General features: G+C 37.3%; 1 protein-coding gene across 21 annotated transcripts in view; it reads left to right on the top strand.

Annotated features, from left to right (window-relative positions):
- Positions 1–18,846, top strand: part of KMT2C (lysine methyltransferase 2C) — a 279,179-nt gene that overhangs the window by 69,591 nt on the left and 190,742 nt on the right. For all 21 annotated transcript variants that reach the window (XR_009504924.1, XM_059932968.1, XM_059932969.1 and 18 more), the window contains one exon: positions 7,837–7,925. Coding sequence is in view for 20 of the 21 variants with exons in the window: in XM_059932968.1 (XP_059788951.1) it covers positions 7,837–7,925 (89 nt within the window). In the remaining variant the exon portion in view is untranslated. The remainder of the gene's footprint in view (positions 1–7,836; positions 7,926–18,846) is intronic.

An 18,846-nucleotide genomic window follows, 5' to 3' on the forward strand; every position in this document is an offset into this window, starting at 1 on the left:
AATTTTTTTTTTGTTTTTTTATTTTTGGCTGCGCTGGGTCTTCGTTGCTGCGCGCGGGCTTTCTCTAGTTGCGGCGAGCGGGGGCTACTCTTCGTTGGGGTGCGCGGGCTTCTCATTGCGGTGGCTTCTCTGGTTGCAGAGCATGGGCTCTAGGTGGGGCTCCAGTAGTTGCAGCACGTGGGCTCAGTAGTTGTGGCTCGCGGGCTCTAGAGTGCAGGCTCAGTAGTTGTGGCGCACGGGCTTAGTTGCTCCGTGGCATGTGGGATCTTCCTGGACCAGGGATCAAAACCGTGTCCCCTGCATTGGCAGGTGGATTCCTAACCACTGCGCCACCAGGGAAGTCCCTTAAATGTTCGAAGACAGAAGAAGTATGACATAAATATCTAAGGTAATGGGAGAGTAAACTGACCCAAGTGGAGATCGCTGGGCAGCAGTGAGGGGCTGCTTGAGGTGTGAGGTTAGAAATACAAAGTGAAGTCAGTAGCCTGGCTGTGTCTTTTTCCCTCAGCTTGAATTCACAGACCAGAGTAGGTGGAGAGTTAGATTTAATACGGATTGAGGTTTTTCCCAGACAAATATAATGGAATGAAATAAGAGAAAGTATTGAGGGTCTATGTAACAGAGTGATTATAACTGCTGACCATGGGATCCAAGCTGGGAAAAGAGGTAATAAAGATATGGGAATGAGGAGAGCGTCCCAGTGACAATAGCTAACAGTGAGTGCCTACCAGGGAACTGGCATTGTAGGTGCTTTACATTCAGTCCTCAAAGTAATCCTGTGAGGTAGTGCTTTTGTACCACTTTACAGATGAGGAAATTGAGGCACTGAGTTTAAGCAGCTCATATATGGTTGTGCAGCTGGTAATTAGCCTTTTAATACAGGCAGTATAGCTCTGCAGTCCATGCTTGTAATCACTGTATTACAGCTGCCTCTTAGCTGAACCGTGAGAAGCTGGTAGGGGAGATGAATTGGCAGATCCTGTAAGGTTGAAGATTATTGGAGTGAGGTCCTACAGGGTGGGTGTAAAGCTCCTATGGACACGGGTATACAAATACCTGCTCAAGTCCCGCTTTCAACCTCTTGTTTTTTTGAGAGTGTGTGGGTCAACATGTCTTGGTCCAGTGGAGTGAAATCCTGAGACACTTAGAGGAGAGATGGTCTTGAGCTTGTAAGAATTTTTCCTTTGCCAATTTTGATGTGTGAGGGGCTGAGTAATGGACTTCTGACTAAAGTTATGTTTGGTAGCGAATACAGGCACTGGCCCAAGATAGCTAGCTCCCCTACCCCCAACAAATTTTTTTTTAAAGTTGAAGTTTAGGAGGAATCAGTAGTTTTACAGACCTCAGTTCTTGGGTCTTCTCCCCATGGATTTGTTGCCCTCTCTACAGTTTAGCTCTTACCAACTCAGTGACTTCGGGTAACTTATTTAACCTTTCTTAATTTCAGTTTGGTTATCTGTAAAATGGGAACAGTAATGTCTACTTCAACAGGATAGTTAAGAGGATTCAGTGAGAATAATGTACTTTAAGGTTTTTTGGGTTTTTTTGTTTTGTTTCATTTGGTCGTTTGTTTTTGCTTCATGTATTTTGAAGTTCTGTTGTTAGGTATACATACACATTTAGAATGAGAATTATGTGTTGTTGGGAATCAGTATTATCAATATGTAATATCCTTCTTTATCCCTGGTCATTTTTTTTTTTTTCGAAGTTTGCTTTGTATGACATTAGCATATCCACTCCAGCTTAATTTTGATTAGTGTTGCATGGTATATGTTTCCTTAAATATGTCATTATATTTGATTTCAGTTTCAAGTAGGCAGCATATAGTTGGGGCATTTTCTTTTTTAATTGATTCTGACACAATCTCTGTATTTTTTTTTTTAATTAATTAATTTATTAGTTATATTTGGTTGTATTGGGTCTTCGTTGCTGCGCGCGGGCCTTCTCTAGTTGTGGCGAGCGGGGGCTACTCTTCGTTGCGATGTGCAGGCTTCTCATTGCGGTGACTTCTCTTGTTGCGGAGCACGGGCTCTAGGCCGTGCGGGCTTCAGTAGTTGTAGCACGTGGGCTCAGTAGTTGTGGCTCGCAGGCTCTAGAGCGCAGGCTCAGTAGTTGTGGCGCACGGGCTTAGTTGCTCCATGGCATGTGGGATCTTCCCGGACCAGGGCTCGAACCTGGGTCCCCTGCATTGGCAGGCGGGTTCTTAACCACTGCGCCACCAGGGAAGCCCTGTATTTTTTTTAATCTCTGTATTTTGATTGGAGTGTTTTAGGCCACTTGCGTTTAATGTAATTATTCATTTGTTTTGATTTAGGCCCATCATTTGTTATTTATTTCTAGTGAGCCTTTAATTTTGGTTTTGTAATTTTTTATTTCTAAAATTTCTTCTTTATGTCTTTTCTTTATTTGCTCATACTTTCTATTTTAAGTTTTAAGAATGTTCAGTATCGCTCATTTGAACATTTTATAATAGCTGCCTCAAAGTGCTCATCAGATAATTCCAACCTCTGTCATTTTATCATTAGCCTTTTTTGTTCATTGTACTTTTTCGTGTGATTTGATATTTTTGTAGTTCTCTATGTATCAAGTAATTTGGATTGTTTCTTGAACATTTTAGATATTATAAGACTGTGTGTTTTAAAAACATGGAGAATGGTGGTAATTTTGATTTAGCAGGCACTTGGCCTGGGTAGGTCCAAGCTACAGGTTTCAACCAGCCCTTTGTGGGCTTGTAGTAAGGTCAGTTTAGTTTTCAAAGCCTTTTGCAAGACTGTTTCTATTTGTACTGTATGTGCAGTACCAAGTAATCAGTCTGGGACCTGGCCAGAGGTCTGTTAGCTCAGTTCTGAAAGGCTTTCTTATACTAATTAGGATCAGGTCCACCCATGGGCAGGTTGTTGGTCAGATCAGGTGAGCGCTCTCATTTTCTGCACCTCAGCAGTCACTCCTGGGTTTCAGACTTCTTTGAGTTCAGGCCAGGAGATACTGGAGAGGTAAAATCGAAGTAAACTTAGTGATACTTTGGTAGTACTTTGAATTTTGGTGTCTGTTCTTGAACAGCCTGCTGTTGCATGTCTTTAAGGAAACTCAAATAGCTGTTTCATGAATTATTTACATGTTTTATAGTTACATTCAGTGAGAGAAAAAGTTTGGCATATATTCCTTCATCTTATTTAGAGCTGGAGCCCCTTGATAATCTTTTGTTTGAGATTTTTATGTGTGTTTTTAAATCGAAAAATAGGTTGTAATTTTATTTTCTTTCAATACCCTTGTTTTGACTTGGTATGTATGACAATTATAATATCTGCAAAAAATAGGTAGTAGAGTGTTCCATTTTTATTCTATGGAACAGGTGTCTGTTTATGATGGATATTGGTTTTATATAGTGTCTTTGATTTTGCTGTCAGTGGAATGCCAGCCTCATAGAATCAGTTGGAAAGTGTTTCCTTCTCCATTATTTACAGAAGATAGTGCAGGATTAGTATTTCTTAAAAGTTTGATAGAATTCATCAGTAAAGCCATTTGGGATTGAATTTTCTTTGTGTGAAGGTTTATACTTACAAATTCAATTTTTAAAATAGATAACTGGGTTATTCAAATTTTCTATTTCTATTCTTAAGTCATTTTTGGTAATTTGTGCCTTCCAAGGATTTTGGTCCATTTCATCTATGTTGCTGATTCATTGACATAAAATTATTTATAATATAATGTCATTGTCCTTTTAATGTGTGTAGTCTCTCTAGTGATGACCCCTGTTTCATATTTTCTATTGGTAGTTTGTGAGGGTTTTTTTGTTTGTTTTTCTTTTCTTGATCATTTTTGCTCGAGAGTCATCTATTTTATTCTTTCAAAGAAGTATCTTTTGGTTTCACTGATTTAAAAAAAAATTGTTGTGCTTTTATATCATCGATTTCTGCTCTTTATTATTTCTTCCCTTCTATTTATTACAGGCTTGATTTGATTTTCATTTTTTAATTTCTTAAAGTAGAGACCTATATTACTATTAGAGTTGAGCTGTTATTTTCTGATTTAACTATTTTTTTTTTTACTGTTTATTTTTATTGAGGTGTAGTTGATGTACTATATTACAGAAGTTTCAGGTGTAGAAAATAGTGATTAACAATTGTTTTATAATTTTTAAAGGTTATGTTTTTCAGTTTATAGTTATTATAAAATATTGACTATATTCCCTGCATTGTACTGTATATCCTTGTAGCTTATTTATTTTATACATGTTTGGTACCTCTTAATTCCTTGATATAGGAATCTTACATCTTGACTCTGATATAACTATCTTGCCCTTGATATAATTATTTAAGTAAGTTTCCCTCTTTCGCTGCTTTCCTGAATCTTAATGAAATTCTGTGTTTTCATTTTCATTTAGCTCAAGCTATTTTTTAATTTCCTTGTCATTTCTTTCTTGACTAGTGCCTTATTTAGAATTGTGTTGTTTACTGAATATTTGAGGATATTGCATACATCTTTTTTGTTTGTTTACAGTTTAATTCTATTATGACCAGAGAACATGTTCTGTATGATTTCAGTCTTTTAAAATTTGTTGAACTTTGTTTTATGGCCTACAATATGGCTTATTCTCTGGATTGTGTGCTTGGAAAGAGTAGGTATTCTGTTGTCATTAGGTAGGGTGTTCTATAACTGTCAGGTCCATGTGGTTGGTAGTAGTCTTAAGTCTTCTGTCTCTTTATGGAGTTTTGTGTCTACCTGTATCAGTTATTGAGCAGAGTGTTGCAATATCCAGATATAATTGTGGGTTTAAACATTTCTCCTTGCAATTATGTATTTTGCAACTTTGCTATTGAATGCATACATATTTAGGACTGTTATCTCCTTGATGAAGGTTCTTGTTTTCTTAATTTAATCTGATAAAATTTGCCTTTGAATTGTTGTATTAAGACCATTTATGCTTAATATAATTATTTATGTGGATGGGTTTAAATCTACTTGCACTTTGTTTTGTATTTGTTCATTCTCTCCCATTTTTTCCTTTGTTTCCTTTTATTCATTTCCTGTCTTTTTTGGGTTAATTGAATATTTTTTTAGGATTCTATTTTATCTCCATTTGACTAATAAGCTGTGTGTGTGTGTGTTTACAAAAGAGTAGCTTTAGGATTTATGTTACACATTTTTAACTCATCAGAGTCTACCTTCAGTTAATATCACTTCAGATGTAATAAAAGGCCTGTACATCAGTATACTTTTACCCTCCAATGTTTTGAACTATTGTTGCCATACGTTTAAATTTTATATATATTATGAAATCCACAATAAATTATTTTTGCTTTGAACAGTGAGTTAACTTTTAAAGAGATTTAAAAATAAAAGTCTTTTATATTTATTCACATAGGTACCATTTCCATCACTCTTTATTCCTTTCCATAGAGGAATTTTGATCCATATTTTTATTGAGTATTATTTTCCTTTTTTCTGAAGAATTTCCTTAATGTATCTTCTAATGAAGGTTTTTTGGTGAAGAATTTGTTTAGCGTTTGTTTGAAAAAAATTTTAGATTACTATTATTTATCTATCTATCTATCTATAGCTGCGTTGGGTCTTTGTTGCTGCACGCGGGCTTTCTTTAGTTGCGGTGAGCTGGGGCTACTCTTTGTTGTGGTGCACAGGTCTCTCATTGCGGTGGCTTCTCTTTGTTGCGGAGCACGGGCTCTAGGACGCACGGGCTTCAGTAGTTGTGGCTTGTGGGCTCTAGAGCGCAGGCTTAGTAGTTGTGGCACATGGGCTTAGTTGCTCCGCGGCACGTGGAATCTTCCCGGACCAGGGCTCGAACCCGTGTCCCCTGCATTGGGAGGCAGATTCTTGACCATTGAACCACCAGGGAAGTCCCTCTAAAGTTTTTTTTTAAGTTAAACATAACTTAAACATAACTACTACTACTTACACTACTTGCCTTAATAAATTCTGAAAATAATTATTCTCTCCCTTTTTCTATGAACAATAATATCAACCTTAGCCCTGATCACCCTTTCCCATCAAGTTTTTGTCATCTCTTATTTTTTCTGCCTACTTTCCCCCTTCCCCTCATGAATGATGCTGTTTTGTCTGCTTGACTTGGTGTGTTATATTGGCAAATTTCTAATATTATATTTGCATTCTGATTATATTTATTGGTATTTTTTTTCATCCATAGTTTTTTGGATATGCTAGAATTTTGGTTTGGTTATTTCCTTTTAATTTTTTTTGTGGGATGAGGATGACTTTTTGAGAGTGTGTAGTATTGCATTTATAAAACTATTTGGACTTTGATCGCTTTAACTTAAAAAAATTTTTATATCTCCTTTACTAGTTTTGATGAATTAATATCCTTTTAAAAATAAGATTTAGGGCTTCCCTGGTGGCACAGTGATTAAGAATCCACCTGCCAATGCAGGGGACACGGGTTCGAGCCCTGGTCCGGGAAGATCCCACATGCCGCGGAGCAACTAAGCCCGTGCGCCACAACTACTGAGCCTGTGCTCTAGAGCCCGCGAGCCACAACTACTGAAGCCCGCACGACTAGAGCCCGTGTTCCACAACAAGAGAAGCCACCGCAGTGAGAAGCCCGTGCATCACAATGAAGAGTAGCCTCTGCTCACCACAACTAGAGAAAGCCTGCGTGCAGCAACGAAGACCCAACGCAGCCAAAAATAAATACATACATAAAATTAAAAAAAAAAAAAGATTTAAATAGGTTTCCTGTTGTTTAAAACAGCCCTTTTTGCTTTACCTTTTCATATTATTTTTCTCTATTCCTTATTGTTTTCAAGTCTAAGTATTTTTCAAATAAATACTGTGTTCGTTTGTACTTTTTCTTTTTAAGTAGTGAAATAATTTAAAGCTCTGAAATTATCTGAATACTGCTTTGTCAATTTCTAAGGTATTTTTTTTATATGTAATGTCTTTTTTTTTTTTAATGTGTTTAAAAACTTTTTTTGACTCATTTCTATCCTTTATGAGACCTCAAAAACCTTAAAGGTCTTTTGTTTTTTTAATTGCATTGGGTAAGAGAATTGTACTTTACCATGATTCTTTTTTTTTTTTAAACATCTTTATTGAAGTATTGCTTTACAGTGTTGAACATTGCAATGTTGAACATTGCTTTACAATGTTGTGTTAGTTCCTGCTGTATAACAAAGTGAATCAGCTATATGTATACATATCTTCCCATATCCCCTCCCTCCCTATCCCACCCCTATAGGTGGTCACAAAGCACCGAGCTGATCTTACCATGATTCTTATGTTTATTTTACTTTACTGAAATGTTTATAAATTAAAATTCGTCACATTTGTAAGGCAAGTGTGATTAGATCATGCTTAATAGTTAGATTTTTTGTTTTTTGGGGGGTGGTTTGCAGGAGTGTGCCTCACTTTCTCCTTAAGGGGTAGGTGTCTTAAAAATGCAGACATCTGGCCATCACTCATCAATTTCATTAGATATAGAGGTGTAACCTGGTGTGTGAACTTTGAACCCACTAGATAGTTAAAAACCACTACTGTAGACGGAGGGAGTGATCTCAAGTTCTGGTAAAAGAGGGGAAAACCTAGCCTGGAAAATACTTACAGAAGTTACGATGTTACAGAGTTACAGAGTTATGATGACACAAACATATTAATATGGGCCTCTGTCCCCACATTTAGGTATAAGGAAGGGCTGAATATGTGGGAAAAATGACTGTAAAGTGTGATATTTACTATTTGATATGGTAAAGTGAAGGAAAAATTGCCTAAATTATTTTGTGTACCTTCAACTTGTGCTTTATTTTGAGTATAATTCTAAGCTTTAATGTGTAACATTTAATTATATGTTTATTTCTTTGTCCATAGGCCTCGAAGTAGAGGAAAAAGTACAGTGGAAGATGAGGACAGCATGGATGGGCTGGAGACAACAGAAACAGAAAATACTGTGGAAACAGGTTTCAAAACTTAATTAAAAAATTTAAGAATTTACAGAATAATTTGTACAGTTAGCAGTCGTCTGTACACCGAGTTCTAAAACTTCCATGTGCTAGAGTAGTTTAATAAGTAATGACAAAGTGAAAAAACTGAGTTTTCTCCCTTTTTTTCCCCTAAAGCTCTGATTTAGTAGAAATCGTTTAATCTCTGTAGAGAAATATTTTATTAAAGCAGAATTAAAACTGGAATAAACAGTAATTCCGGGCCATTCGTATGATATCTCACGAGATTTCTGGCTTATGAACCATCTGGTGTTTGTTTATTGTGTTAGCATATATGTGAGGAAAAAATATGTTCCATTAGCAAATAATACTGTGAAATGCTGGGTGAGACCAGAGCAAATACTTCCTAGTCTACTGGACTTTTAGGTGCCTTAAATAAGCTAATGTGTGTTTTGCATCTGCAAAAGGAAAATAGAATAGGTTGCCCAAAGTAGTTTCCAAAATTTATACCAACTTAGTGATTTAATGAGCTGTCAATGGGACTAGGTTTCATATTGTATTCACAGGATATCTATGCGAGATGGTCTGTCATTGTCAGTATTTTTACAGTTGTTGTTTAGACATAGTTGATAGGCTTTTTCTCTGATGTTGAATGTCACCACCTTGATGCTTACAGAATGTCATACAGTTTTTAGAGAAAATTAGAAATTGCTGTATCTTTTATAATATAATTTTCCATGGAATACTTTTGGTTGTCAAATGTGTTGCTATTATATGCCTGTAATTCTTGGAAAAGCCTTCAGAAGTTCTGCAGTTCTCATTCCTTTTTCCCATAGAGTCTAGTTAAGTAGAGTGACAGGAGAGAAGCTTGGAAGTTCAGAATTGCACATTTTACCCTTTGGGGTACATTCATTACCACATTATTTATTTATTTTTATAAATTTATTTATTTTATTTATGTTTTTTTTTGGCTGCGTTGGGTGTTTGCTGCTGCGTGCAGCCTTTCTCTAGTTTCGGCGAGCAGGGGCTACTGTTCATTGCGGTGCGTGGGCTTCTCATCGCAGTGGCTTCTCTTGTTGCCGAACCTGGGCTCTAGGTGTGTGGGCTTCAGTAGTTGTGGCGTGCAGGCTTCAGTAGTTGTGGCTTGTGGACTCTAGAGCACAGGCTCAGTCGTTGTGGCGCACGGGCTTAGTTGCTCCGCCGCATGTGGGATCTTCCCGGACCAGGGCTCGAACCTGGGTCCCCTGCACTGGCAGGCAGATTCTTAACCACTGTGCCACCAGGGAAGCCCCTCATTACCACATTACTTTAAACTTGGATTTATATAAGTTATCCACTAGTTATTTTTCATAGATTTTCCCCTTAATTTAAATTTTTTCTGTACTTTGTACTGTTAGTTTCTTGTGAAAAGTTTTTTGTAATTTTAAGTGACATTTGCGGTGTAACGATTACTTGCAAGTCCCTTTAAGCCAGTGCTCTAAGACTGTCCACAGGTCCTGTTTTGTTGCACTTACCAGAAGTCTCCCTGAGTACTCTGTCTTATTCTCTGAAGATTTAGCACATCCCTTTCCATTTTCCTCTCCTTCTCCCATTGTCAATTTTAATAATCTATTCAACACCCAGACCTCGTAGCTCCTTGACTTCCTCAGAATCCTCTTCTCCAGCCCACCTCAGTCACTCATTCTTATGGCCAAACTTTAGCCTTTATCACTGTATCACTTACTAGGACACCTGCTGTTTCACTTCCAAAATCTGTTTCAACTGTCCTTACTATACCTCTTCTTTTACTAGCTCACTTTTTCCTAATATCCACACCACAGTAATTCTTCAGACACACTGAATTCTCCAACTCAGTGATCTTACTGATGGGGTTTGTCAGCCTCCTTTTCTAGTTCAGATTCTGTGATCCATTATTGTAGTCGTTCTGTTATGCACCCTAAACTCTTTTGCCATCCTCCCACTATTTTGCTTTCATAACAAAACTCAGACTGCATTTTGGCAGCGAGAATGGCTGGAGAAAACCATAAACTTGCTGACTGGTGGCATTTTAAACGTATGACCTCACATCTCAAGTGGGTCGTGATTGCTATCCTCCACTCATTCTAGTCTACTTAGAATTCCCTCTCCCGTTATCAGGGACAATTCTTTCACCACCTTTTCTTCTCCCTTCAAACTTCTAACAACTCATTTTTCATTTTTCAGTTGATGATCTTGATTATTTCAATGAAAAAATCAATAGAAGCAAGCAGGAAAGAAATTCCACATTCATCCGCAATCAAATCTTCTTTCCTGCTTGCATGTCTGTCCATCTATTTTATTATACCTTCCTAACTTAAAGTGGGATGAAAAGTCTCTGGGGTCATCTACAGCCAACTCTTCTACCTGTGTCCCGGATACTGTCCCATTTGCGCCTTCAGTTTTCCTTGGTTTCTGGTATCAAGAATTTCCTCTCTCAGTGAATCATTTCCATTAGTATTAGCACTTGTTGCAGCATCACCCTTCTTAAACGTAAGTAACTTCTCGTGGTCAGCTACCCCTTTTAGCTACTATATTGCATCTTTGCTCATCTTTATAGCAAAAGCGCTTGAAAGAATTGTCTATACTTATGGTTATTACTTATTTTTGACCATTTTTTCATGAACCTACTCCAGTCAGGCTTTCTTCCTCCCGCTCTCCCAGAACTGGTTTTGATTTCATATTGCCAAAACCACTGTTGAGTCTTTGTCCTCCTTAGGTATTCAATGTCATTTTCACACAGCTAACCACTTTCAGGAGGAAAACTTGTTTTTTTAATTTGGCTTTCAGGACACCACATTCTCTTGCTTTTTCTTATCTCACTGATCTCTTTTGCTCATCTCACAGATTAGGTGGTCTCATTTAGTTCAGTTGCTTTAAATATTATCTATGTGCTGGTAACTCTAAAAATTATATTACCAGCTCTTTTCTTGCTTTGAACACAACCAGTATCTTCAGCTTACTTCTTAACATCTCCTCTTAGATTCTTAAGAGGGTCTCAAACTTAATGTGTTTTCTGTGGAACTGTTTACTGTTGTCCCGAAACCTTCTATTCGTCCAGTGTTCCCACCTCAGTAAATGACATCGTGTATTGTTCAGGCTTGAAATACGGAGCCTGTTGGAAAATGCTTTGGGCTTTACCTTGATAATCCTGCCTGATTTCAGTCACCTCTCATCTCCTCCTCTGCTGTCACTACAGAACTAGTCACCACCACTGCTTGTGTGGACTGCTGCAGGAGCTTCCCAACTGGTCTTGCTGCTTTTACTCTCACTCCATTCTAGTTTTGTTCTTCATGTAGTAGTAGAGTGAGCTTTTAATTAAAACCCAAAGTAAGAGTCTTTTATTTCCCTTCTGTAAACTATTCAAGGCCTCCAGGGATACTTAAAATAAAGCCTAAAGTCCATGTATGATCTTCAAGCTCTACTGACCTTGGCTACCTGTCCAGCCACATCTCCTGTCTTCCCTTTGCTCTCTGGGCTCCAGCCATATTCCTTTTTCAGGCACTTGAACTTTTTGTCTTCTTTGCTTGGAACGCCTTTCTCCCAGATACTCATGGAACTTTTTGCCGTACGTCAGTCAAATTTCTACCCAGTGCTGTCTTGTTGGAGAGGCCTTTCCTGACCAACCTGTTGAAAAGCAGCACTTGTCGTGCTGTATCCTCTTCTCCTGCTTTACTTTTCCTCCTAGTATTTAACAGATATGACATTATATTACATATTTGTTTGTGTGCCTTTCACACTAAAACATAAACTTCATGAGGTCAGGGATTTGTCTTGTTCATTGATTTATTCCCAGTGCCCAGAATACTTCCAGGCATATGATAGGCATTGATGCTATATATATATATATATATATATATATATATATATATATATATATATATATATATATATATATATAAAAATATACATATTTATCTTGTCCTTCCGTATGAAAGTTAAATAAAGCCAATTGTGTTAGTCTTTGCTCTGTCTTTGTGCTTGGAAAGACCTTTGTCCAGTTCCTTTAGTGAACACATAGGGCAAGGAGAATAGTAAAGAAAAGGATAAAGAACAATTGTTAAAATTACCAACCTGCAAGCAAAGAGAAGAAAGAGTTTCCTAAATTTCTAATCGGTTTAAAAGCACATTCCAGTTGACTGCAAGACTTTGACATCTCTGCACGTCTCCAGGCCCAGGATTTATTGGAAGGTCTCTTACTCTGTGAATTGTGTGCCTTGACACATTTCTTTAATGATCTGTAGTAATTTAAGAGTATTTATTAAAATGAGTACTCTTTTAAGGTGTGTGTGGGGGGTGAGGGTAAGTGATGGGAATGAGTATCCTGCAAGTGGTCATTGGGAAAGTAGCAAGAATTCTCACAAGATTTTATGGTAAGAAAAATCCTCCCTTTTGGAGGTGGTGCGACCGTTGCCAGTTCTGTGTCCATTTTTCTTTATGGATAAAATCAACTTGAATGAAGTGCTAGTTACTTGAGGAGAGAAATTCCACTTTTCTTTGAGAGTCATTATATAATCAGGGCTTTGCAAACTTGTTTTAGTTAATTGTAATTAGTTAATTATGATTTAGCTAATTATAATTAAACCTTTTTTTTTTTAAATTGCTGAAGTTGTCATTGTGTGGCTAGTTGGGGCCCCTTTTTGGCTGGCTTCTTAATCCTTTTTAATATCTCAGAATGTTTCAAAGCTATTGCTCGTTGGCAAGAATGTTTTTCAGGCCCATCTTTAATACTCTCTGCCTCAGGATATGAAATCGCCTACTCTGTAAGACTACTAGTTCTTTTTAGTGGAGAATAGTATGAGAGAGAAAAGTCTAGGCTGTTAGGGATGCATATCCTATTTTTTCTGTTGAGCATTAGTTATGTTAGTCCATTTCTAGTGATATACTAGTAATTACATAGATGTGAGGCTGTATACATGCTTATAAATACCAGTTCACATTCATACTTTCAGTTTACCACTAGCATAATTTTTTAAATAGACTTTAGTTTTTAGAACAGTTACAGGTTCACAGCAAAATTGAGTGGAAGGCACAGATATTCCCCATTTACCTCCTGCCCCTACACACGCATAGCCTCCCGTTTATCAGCACTCCCACCAGCATTGGTGCATCTGTTATGATTGATGAAACTACAGTGACACAGTATTTTCACCTTAAGTCCATAGTTTACATTAGGATTCACCCTTGGTGGTGTGCATTCTGTAGGTTTGGGAAGAATGTATAATGACATGTATCGATCAATATAGTATCATACAGATAATTTCACTGCCCTGAAAATCCTCTGTGCTCTGCCTGTTCATCCTTTCCTCCCCTCTAAGCCCTGGCAACCATTGTTCTTTTTTCTGTCTCCATAGTTTTGTCTTTTCCAAAATGTAATATAATTGGAATCATACCATATGTAGCCTTTTCAGATTGGCTCCTTTCACTTAGTAATGTACATTTAAGGTTCTTTTCATGGCTTGAAAACTCATTTCTTTTTATTGCTGAAAAATATTCTGTTGTGTGTATGTACAGCAGTTTATCTGTTCACCTACTAAAGGACACCTTGGTTGCTTTTAGGTTTTCGCAATTATGAATGAAGCTGCTGTAAACATTTGTGTGCAGAGTTTTGTGTGGACATAAGTTTTCAGCTCCTTTGGGTAAATACCAAGGAGCATGATTGCTGGGTCATATGGTGAGAGTATGTTTAGTTTTGTGAGAAACTGCCAAACCATTTTCCAAAGTAGATGCACCATTTTGCATTCCCACCAGCAGTGAATGAGAGTTCCCGTTGCTTCACAGCCTCACCAGCATTTGGAGTTGTCAGTGTTCTGGATTTTGGCCATTCTTATAGGTGTTTAATAGTATCTCATTGTTTTAACTTACACTTCCCTGATAACATATGATGAGGGGTATCTTTTAATATTCTTATTTTCCATCTGTGTATCTTCTTCCACTACTCTGTCTGTTAAATTCTTTGACTCATTTTTTAATCAGGTTGTTCATTTTCTTATTTTTGAGTTTTAAGAGTTCTTCATATAATCTGGATAAGAGTCCTTTATCAGATACGTCTTTTGCAAATATTTTCTCCTAGTCTGTGGCTTGTCTTTATGTATCTCTTGGCAATGTTTTCTGCAGAGCAGAAATTTTAAATTTTAATGAAGTCTATCTAGTGTATCAATTATTTCTCTCATGTATCATGCTTTTGGTGTTGTATCTAAAAAGTCATTGCCAAACCCAAGGTCATCTAGATTTTCTCCTATTTTATCTTCTAGGAGTTTTATAGTTTTACATTTCACATTCTGTGATCCATTTTGAGTTAATTTTTGTGAAGGGTGTAAGGTTTGTGTCTAGATTCTTTTTTTGTGTGTGCTTGGATGTCCATTTGTTCCAGCACCATCTGTTGACAAGGCTGTCTTTTCTCCATTGTATTGCCTTTGCTCCTCTCTCAAAGATCAGTTAACTGTATTTATGTGGGTCTATTTCTGGGCTCTCTATTCTTTTCTTATTTTTGATTACTGTAGAAGTAATCTTGAGATCAGATAGTATCAGTTCTCCAAATTTGCTCTTCTCCTTCAATATCATGTTGTCTCTTCTGGGTCTTTTGCTTCTCCATATACATTTTAAATATATACATTTTTATTATTATTTTTTAATCAATTAATTAACTTATTTATTTTTGGCTGTGTTGGGTCTTTGTTGCTGTGTGCAGGCTTTCTCTAGTTGTGGCAAGCGGGGGCTACTCTGTTGCAGTGCGAGAGCTTCTCATTGTGGTGGCTTCGCTTGTTGTGGAGCATGGGCTCTAGGCACACTGGCTTCAGTAGTTGTGGCGCGCGGGCTCTAGAGTGCAGGCTCAGTAGTTGTGGCGTATGGGCTTAGTTGCTCCGCGGCATGTGGGATCTTCCCGGACCAGGACTCGAACCCATGTCCCCTGCATTGTCAGGCAGATTCCTAACCACTGTGCCACCAGGGAAGTCCCCATATATATTTTAGAATCAGTTTGTTGATATCCACGAAATAACTTGATAGATTTTGATTAGGATTGCATTGACTATAGATCAAATTGGGAAGAACTGACATCTTGGTAATATTGACTCTTCCAGTTCATGAATGCAGAATAACTCTGTTTAGTTCTTCTTTGATTCTTTTCATCAGTTTTGTAGTTTTTGTCATGTAGATCTTGTACATATTTTGTTAGATTTATACCTAAGTATTTTTGGGAGGAAGTGCTAATATGAATTTTTTTTAAAAAAATTTAAATTTCACTTGTTCATTGCTGGTGTATAGGAAAGTGATTTACTTTTGTATATTAACCTTACATCCTGAGACCTTGCTATATAGACAAGGAGTTTTTTTGTTGATTCTGTCAGATTTTCTATGTAGACAGTCATGATGTCTTTGACTTTGAAGTTTTTTGTTTCTTCCTTTTAAATCAGCAGTAGCTGGAACTTCCAGATGATGTTCAAAAGGAGTTGTGAGAGGGGGATATCCTTACCTTGTTCCTGATCTTAGTGGGAAAGCTTTTAGTCTCTCAACATTAAATATGATGTTGGCTGTAGGTTTTTTTTTTTTTTTTTTTTTAATTTTTATTTTTGGCTGCATTGGGTCTTTGTTGCTGTGCGTGGGCTTTCTCTGGTTGCGGCCAGTGGGGGCTACTCTTCGTTGCGGTGCGCGGGCTTCTCATTGCAGTGGCTTCTCTTGTTGTGGAGCATGGGCTCTAGGCACACGGGCTTCAGTAGTTGTGGCATGTGAGCTCTAGAGCGCAGGCTCAGTAGTTGTGGCGCATGGGCTTAGTTGCTTGGCGGCATGTGGGATCGTCCCGGGCCAGGGCTCAAACCCATGTCCTCTGCATTGGCAGGCAGATTCTTAACCACTGCGCCACCAGGAAAGCCCCTGGCTGTAGGTTTTTTGTTAGCAATTCTTTATTAAGTCGAGCAAGTTCCCCTCTATACTTAGTTTACTGAAAGTTGTTGCTGTTGCTGTTGTTTAAAATCATGAATGGGTGTTTGATTTTTGTCAGATGATTTTTCTGCATCTATTAATATGATCATGTGATTTTTCTTTTTTAGCCTATTGATATGATGAATTACATTAATTGATTCTCTAATGTTGAACCAGCCTTGCATACCTGGGTTAAATCCCACTTGGTTGTGTTGTGTAATTCTTTATATACATTTTCAGATTCAATTTACTAATATTTTGTTGAGAATTTTTTGCTATGTTCACGAGAGATACTGATCTGTAGGTTTTTGGGGTTTTTTTTCGTCGCAATGTCCTTGTCTATTTTTGGTATTACAGTAGTACTGGCCTCATAGAATGAGTTGGGAAGTATTCTGTCTGCTGCTGTCTTTCAGAAGAGATTGTAGAGAATTGGTATAATATCCTCCTTAACTGTTTGGTGTAATTTACCAGTGAACCCATTTGGGCCTGGTGCTTTCTGTTTTGGAAGCTTATTAGTTATTAATTAAGTTTCTTTAATAGATACAGCCCTGTTCAGATTGTTTCTTCTAGTCGTGAGTGTTGGCAAATTATGTCTTTCAAGGAGTTGGCCCATTTCATCTAGGTTTTCAGATTTGTGGGCATAGAGTTGTTTGTAGTATTCCTTTATTATCCTTTTAATGTCAATGGGACCTATAGTGATGGCCCCTCTTTAATTTCTGATGTTAGTAATTTGTGTGTGTCCTCTCTCTCTTTTTCTTAGTTAACCTGGCTAGAGGCTTATCAATTTTACTGATCTTTTTAAAGAAGCAGCTTTTGGTTTCATTGATTCTTCTCTATTGATTTCCTGTTTTCAGTTTCATTAATTTCTGCTCTAATTTTTAGCTTTTTAAAAATCACTTTCTGCTTACTATGGATTTAATTTGCTGTTCTTTTTCTAGTTTCTTAAAGTGGAAGCTTAGTTTATAGAGTTTAGATTCTTCTTTTCTTTTTTTAAAAACATTTATTTATTTTTTATTTATTTATTTTTGGCTGCGTTGGGTCTTTGTTGCTGTGCACGGGCTTTCTCTAGTTGTGGTGAGCGGGGGTTACTCTTCGTTGCAGTGCGTGGGCTTCTCATTGCAGTGGCTTCTCTTGTTGTGGAGCATGGGCTCTAGGCACGTGGGCTTCAGTAGTTGTGGCACACAGGCTCAGTAGTTGTGGCTCACAGGCTCTAGAGCACAGGCTCAGTAGTTGTGGCACACAGGCTTAGTTGCTCCACGGCATGTGGGATCTTCCAGGACCAGGGCTCGAACCCGTGTCCCCTGCATTGGCAGGCGGATTCTTAACCACTGCGCCACCAGGGAAGCCCCCTTTGTTTCTTATATATGCGTTCAATGCTGTGAATTTCCCTTATTCCCATTGTTGTCTGAGAGCAGACACTGTATGATTTTTATTATTTTAAATTTGTTTCAAGGCACAGAAACAAATGTACTTGGTCTGTTGGTAATGTACCATCTGATCTGGAGAAGAATGTGTATTCTGCTATTGTTGGATGAAGTAGTCTAAAGATGTCCATTATATCCAGTTGATTGATGGTGGTGTTGAGTTCAACTATGTCGTTACAGATTTTCTGTCTGCTGGATCTATTTTTGATAGGTGGCTATTAACGTCCCCATATATAATAGTGGATTCATATATTCGTCCTTGTAGTTCTATCAGTTTTTGCCTCATGTATTTTGACACTCTGTTGTTAGGTGCATATGTATGTGTTAAGGATTTTTATGTGTTGTTGGAGAATTGACCCTTTTATTATTATGTAGTGTTCCTCTTTATCCCTGATAAGTTTACTTGTTATGAAGTCTGCTGTGTCTGAAAGCTTCTCCTGCTTTTATTTTTATCTGAACAAATTTTCAGTATTCAAGTGTTACAGTATTATTAACTATAGTCATCATGCTGGTACATTAGATCTCCAGACATATTCATTCTGTAAAACTGCAACTTTGTACCCTTTGACCAACAGCTCATTTTCCCCACCCCCTGGTAACTACTGTTCTTCTCTCTGGCCAACTTTACATTTTTTATTAGAATTTTTACTTAGTTAGTTAGTTTTTCTAGGCTATAGACTTTTCAAAGTCCCACCGGAGGGAACTTTCCCCAGATTGTCCCTGGTACATCAGTTCCATTCTTAAGAGTCGAGAGTCGGTGAGCATTTGCTTGAATCCTTCCTTCCATATTTTAATTAATACAAGGTTAAATGACACCTTCAGACTGTATCGTTAACAGTTTTATCCAGCACTCTTAGTTCATACTAGACTTCAGTCTTGCCCAGGGTACCTCATTTCTCACAAAGGAAGAACATAATCAAACTGGGTGCATGCTTGTGTCTTGGCTTTCACTCTGTATAGACCGGTCTCTCAATTATCCAGGTCTTCTTTAAAGAATTACCTCAACTCTTCACTTTGTGAATACCCACCCCAACTCCCTTTTCAGAAGTTCTGCCTTGATCATTAGACTTCACTAAGCCTATTTCTCTAGAGTTTTTGCATAGCCCGAAGTGTCTGTACCTTAATTCTATGTGGAGACATTTTGAATTGATACTGTGTTTTACCTGAAAGTCTAGACATGATATTTAATCATTCTTTATTTCTGAATGAGTTTAGCAGATCTGGAGGCAAAACTTCTCACTAAAAGCCCTAAGAAGGGGAGCTATTATAAATGATACATTAAGAAAAAAAAAACAAAAAAAAAACTGGCTTCCAGTTGTACATAACTAATATATAAAAATATGATTTATATCAATATTTGTATGTTTGCTTAAACTTATTTGTATCATATCAGTTGTAAAAACTTTTGTGTATGTCATTTCCAACTTATGGAGTAAATGTTTAATTAGTTTTTATTAATTACTTAAACCAAAAAAAAAAGGTGTTTAAGGCTGGATTTTGTTTTAACATGATTTCTAGTGTTTTCCCTAGGTTTCGATATTATTTTTATTATCCGTATTTTCTACATGGTTTTTAATTGT

This window comes from Balaenoptera ricei, chromosome 9 (genome assembly GCF_028023285.1).
Source record: "Balaenoptera ricei isolate mBalRic1 chromosome 9, mBalRic1.hap2, whole genome shotgun sequence".
Classification (NCBI taxonomy): Eukaryota; Metazoa; Chordata; class Mammalia; order Artiodactyla; family Balaenopteridae; genus Balaenoptera; species Balaenoptera ricei.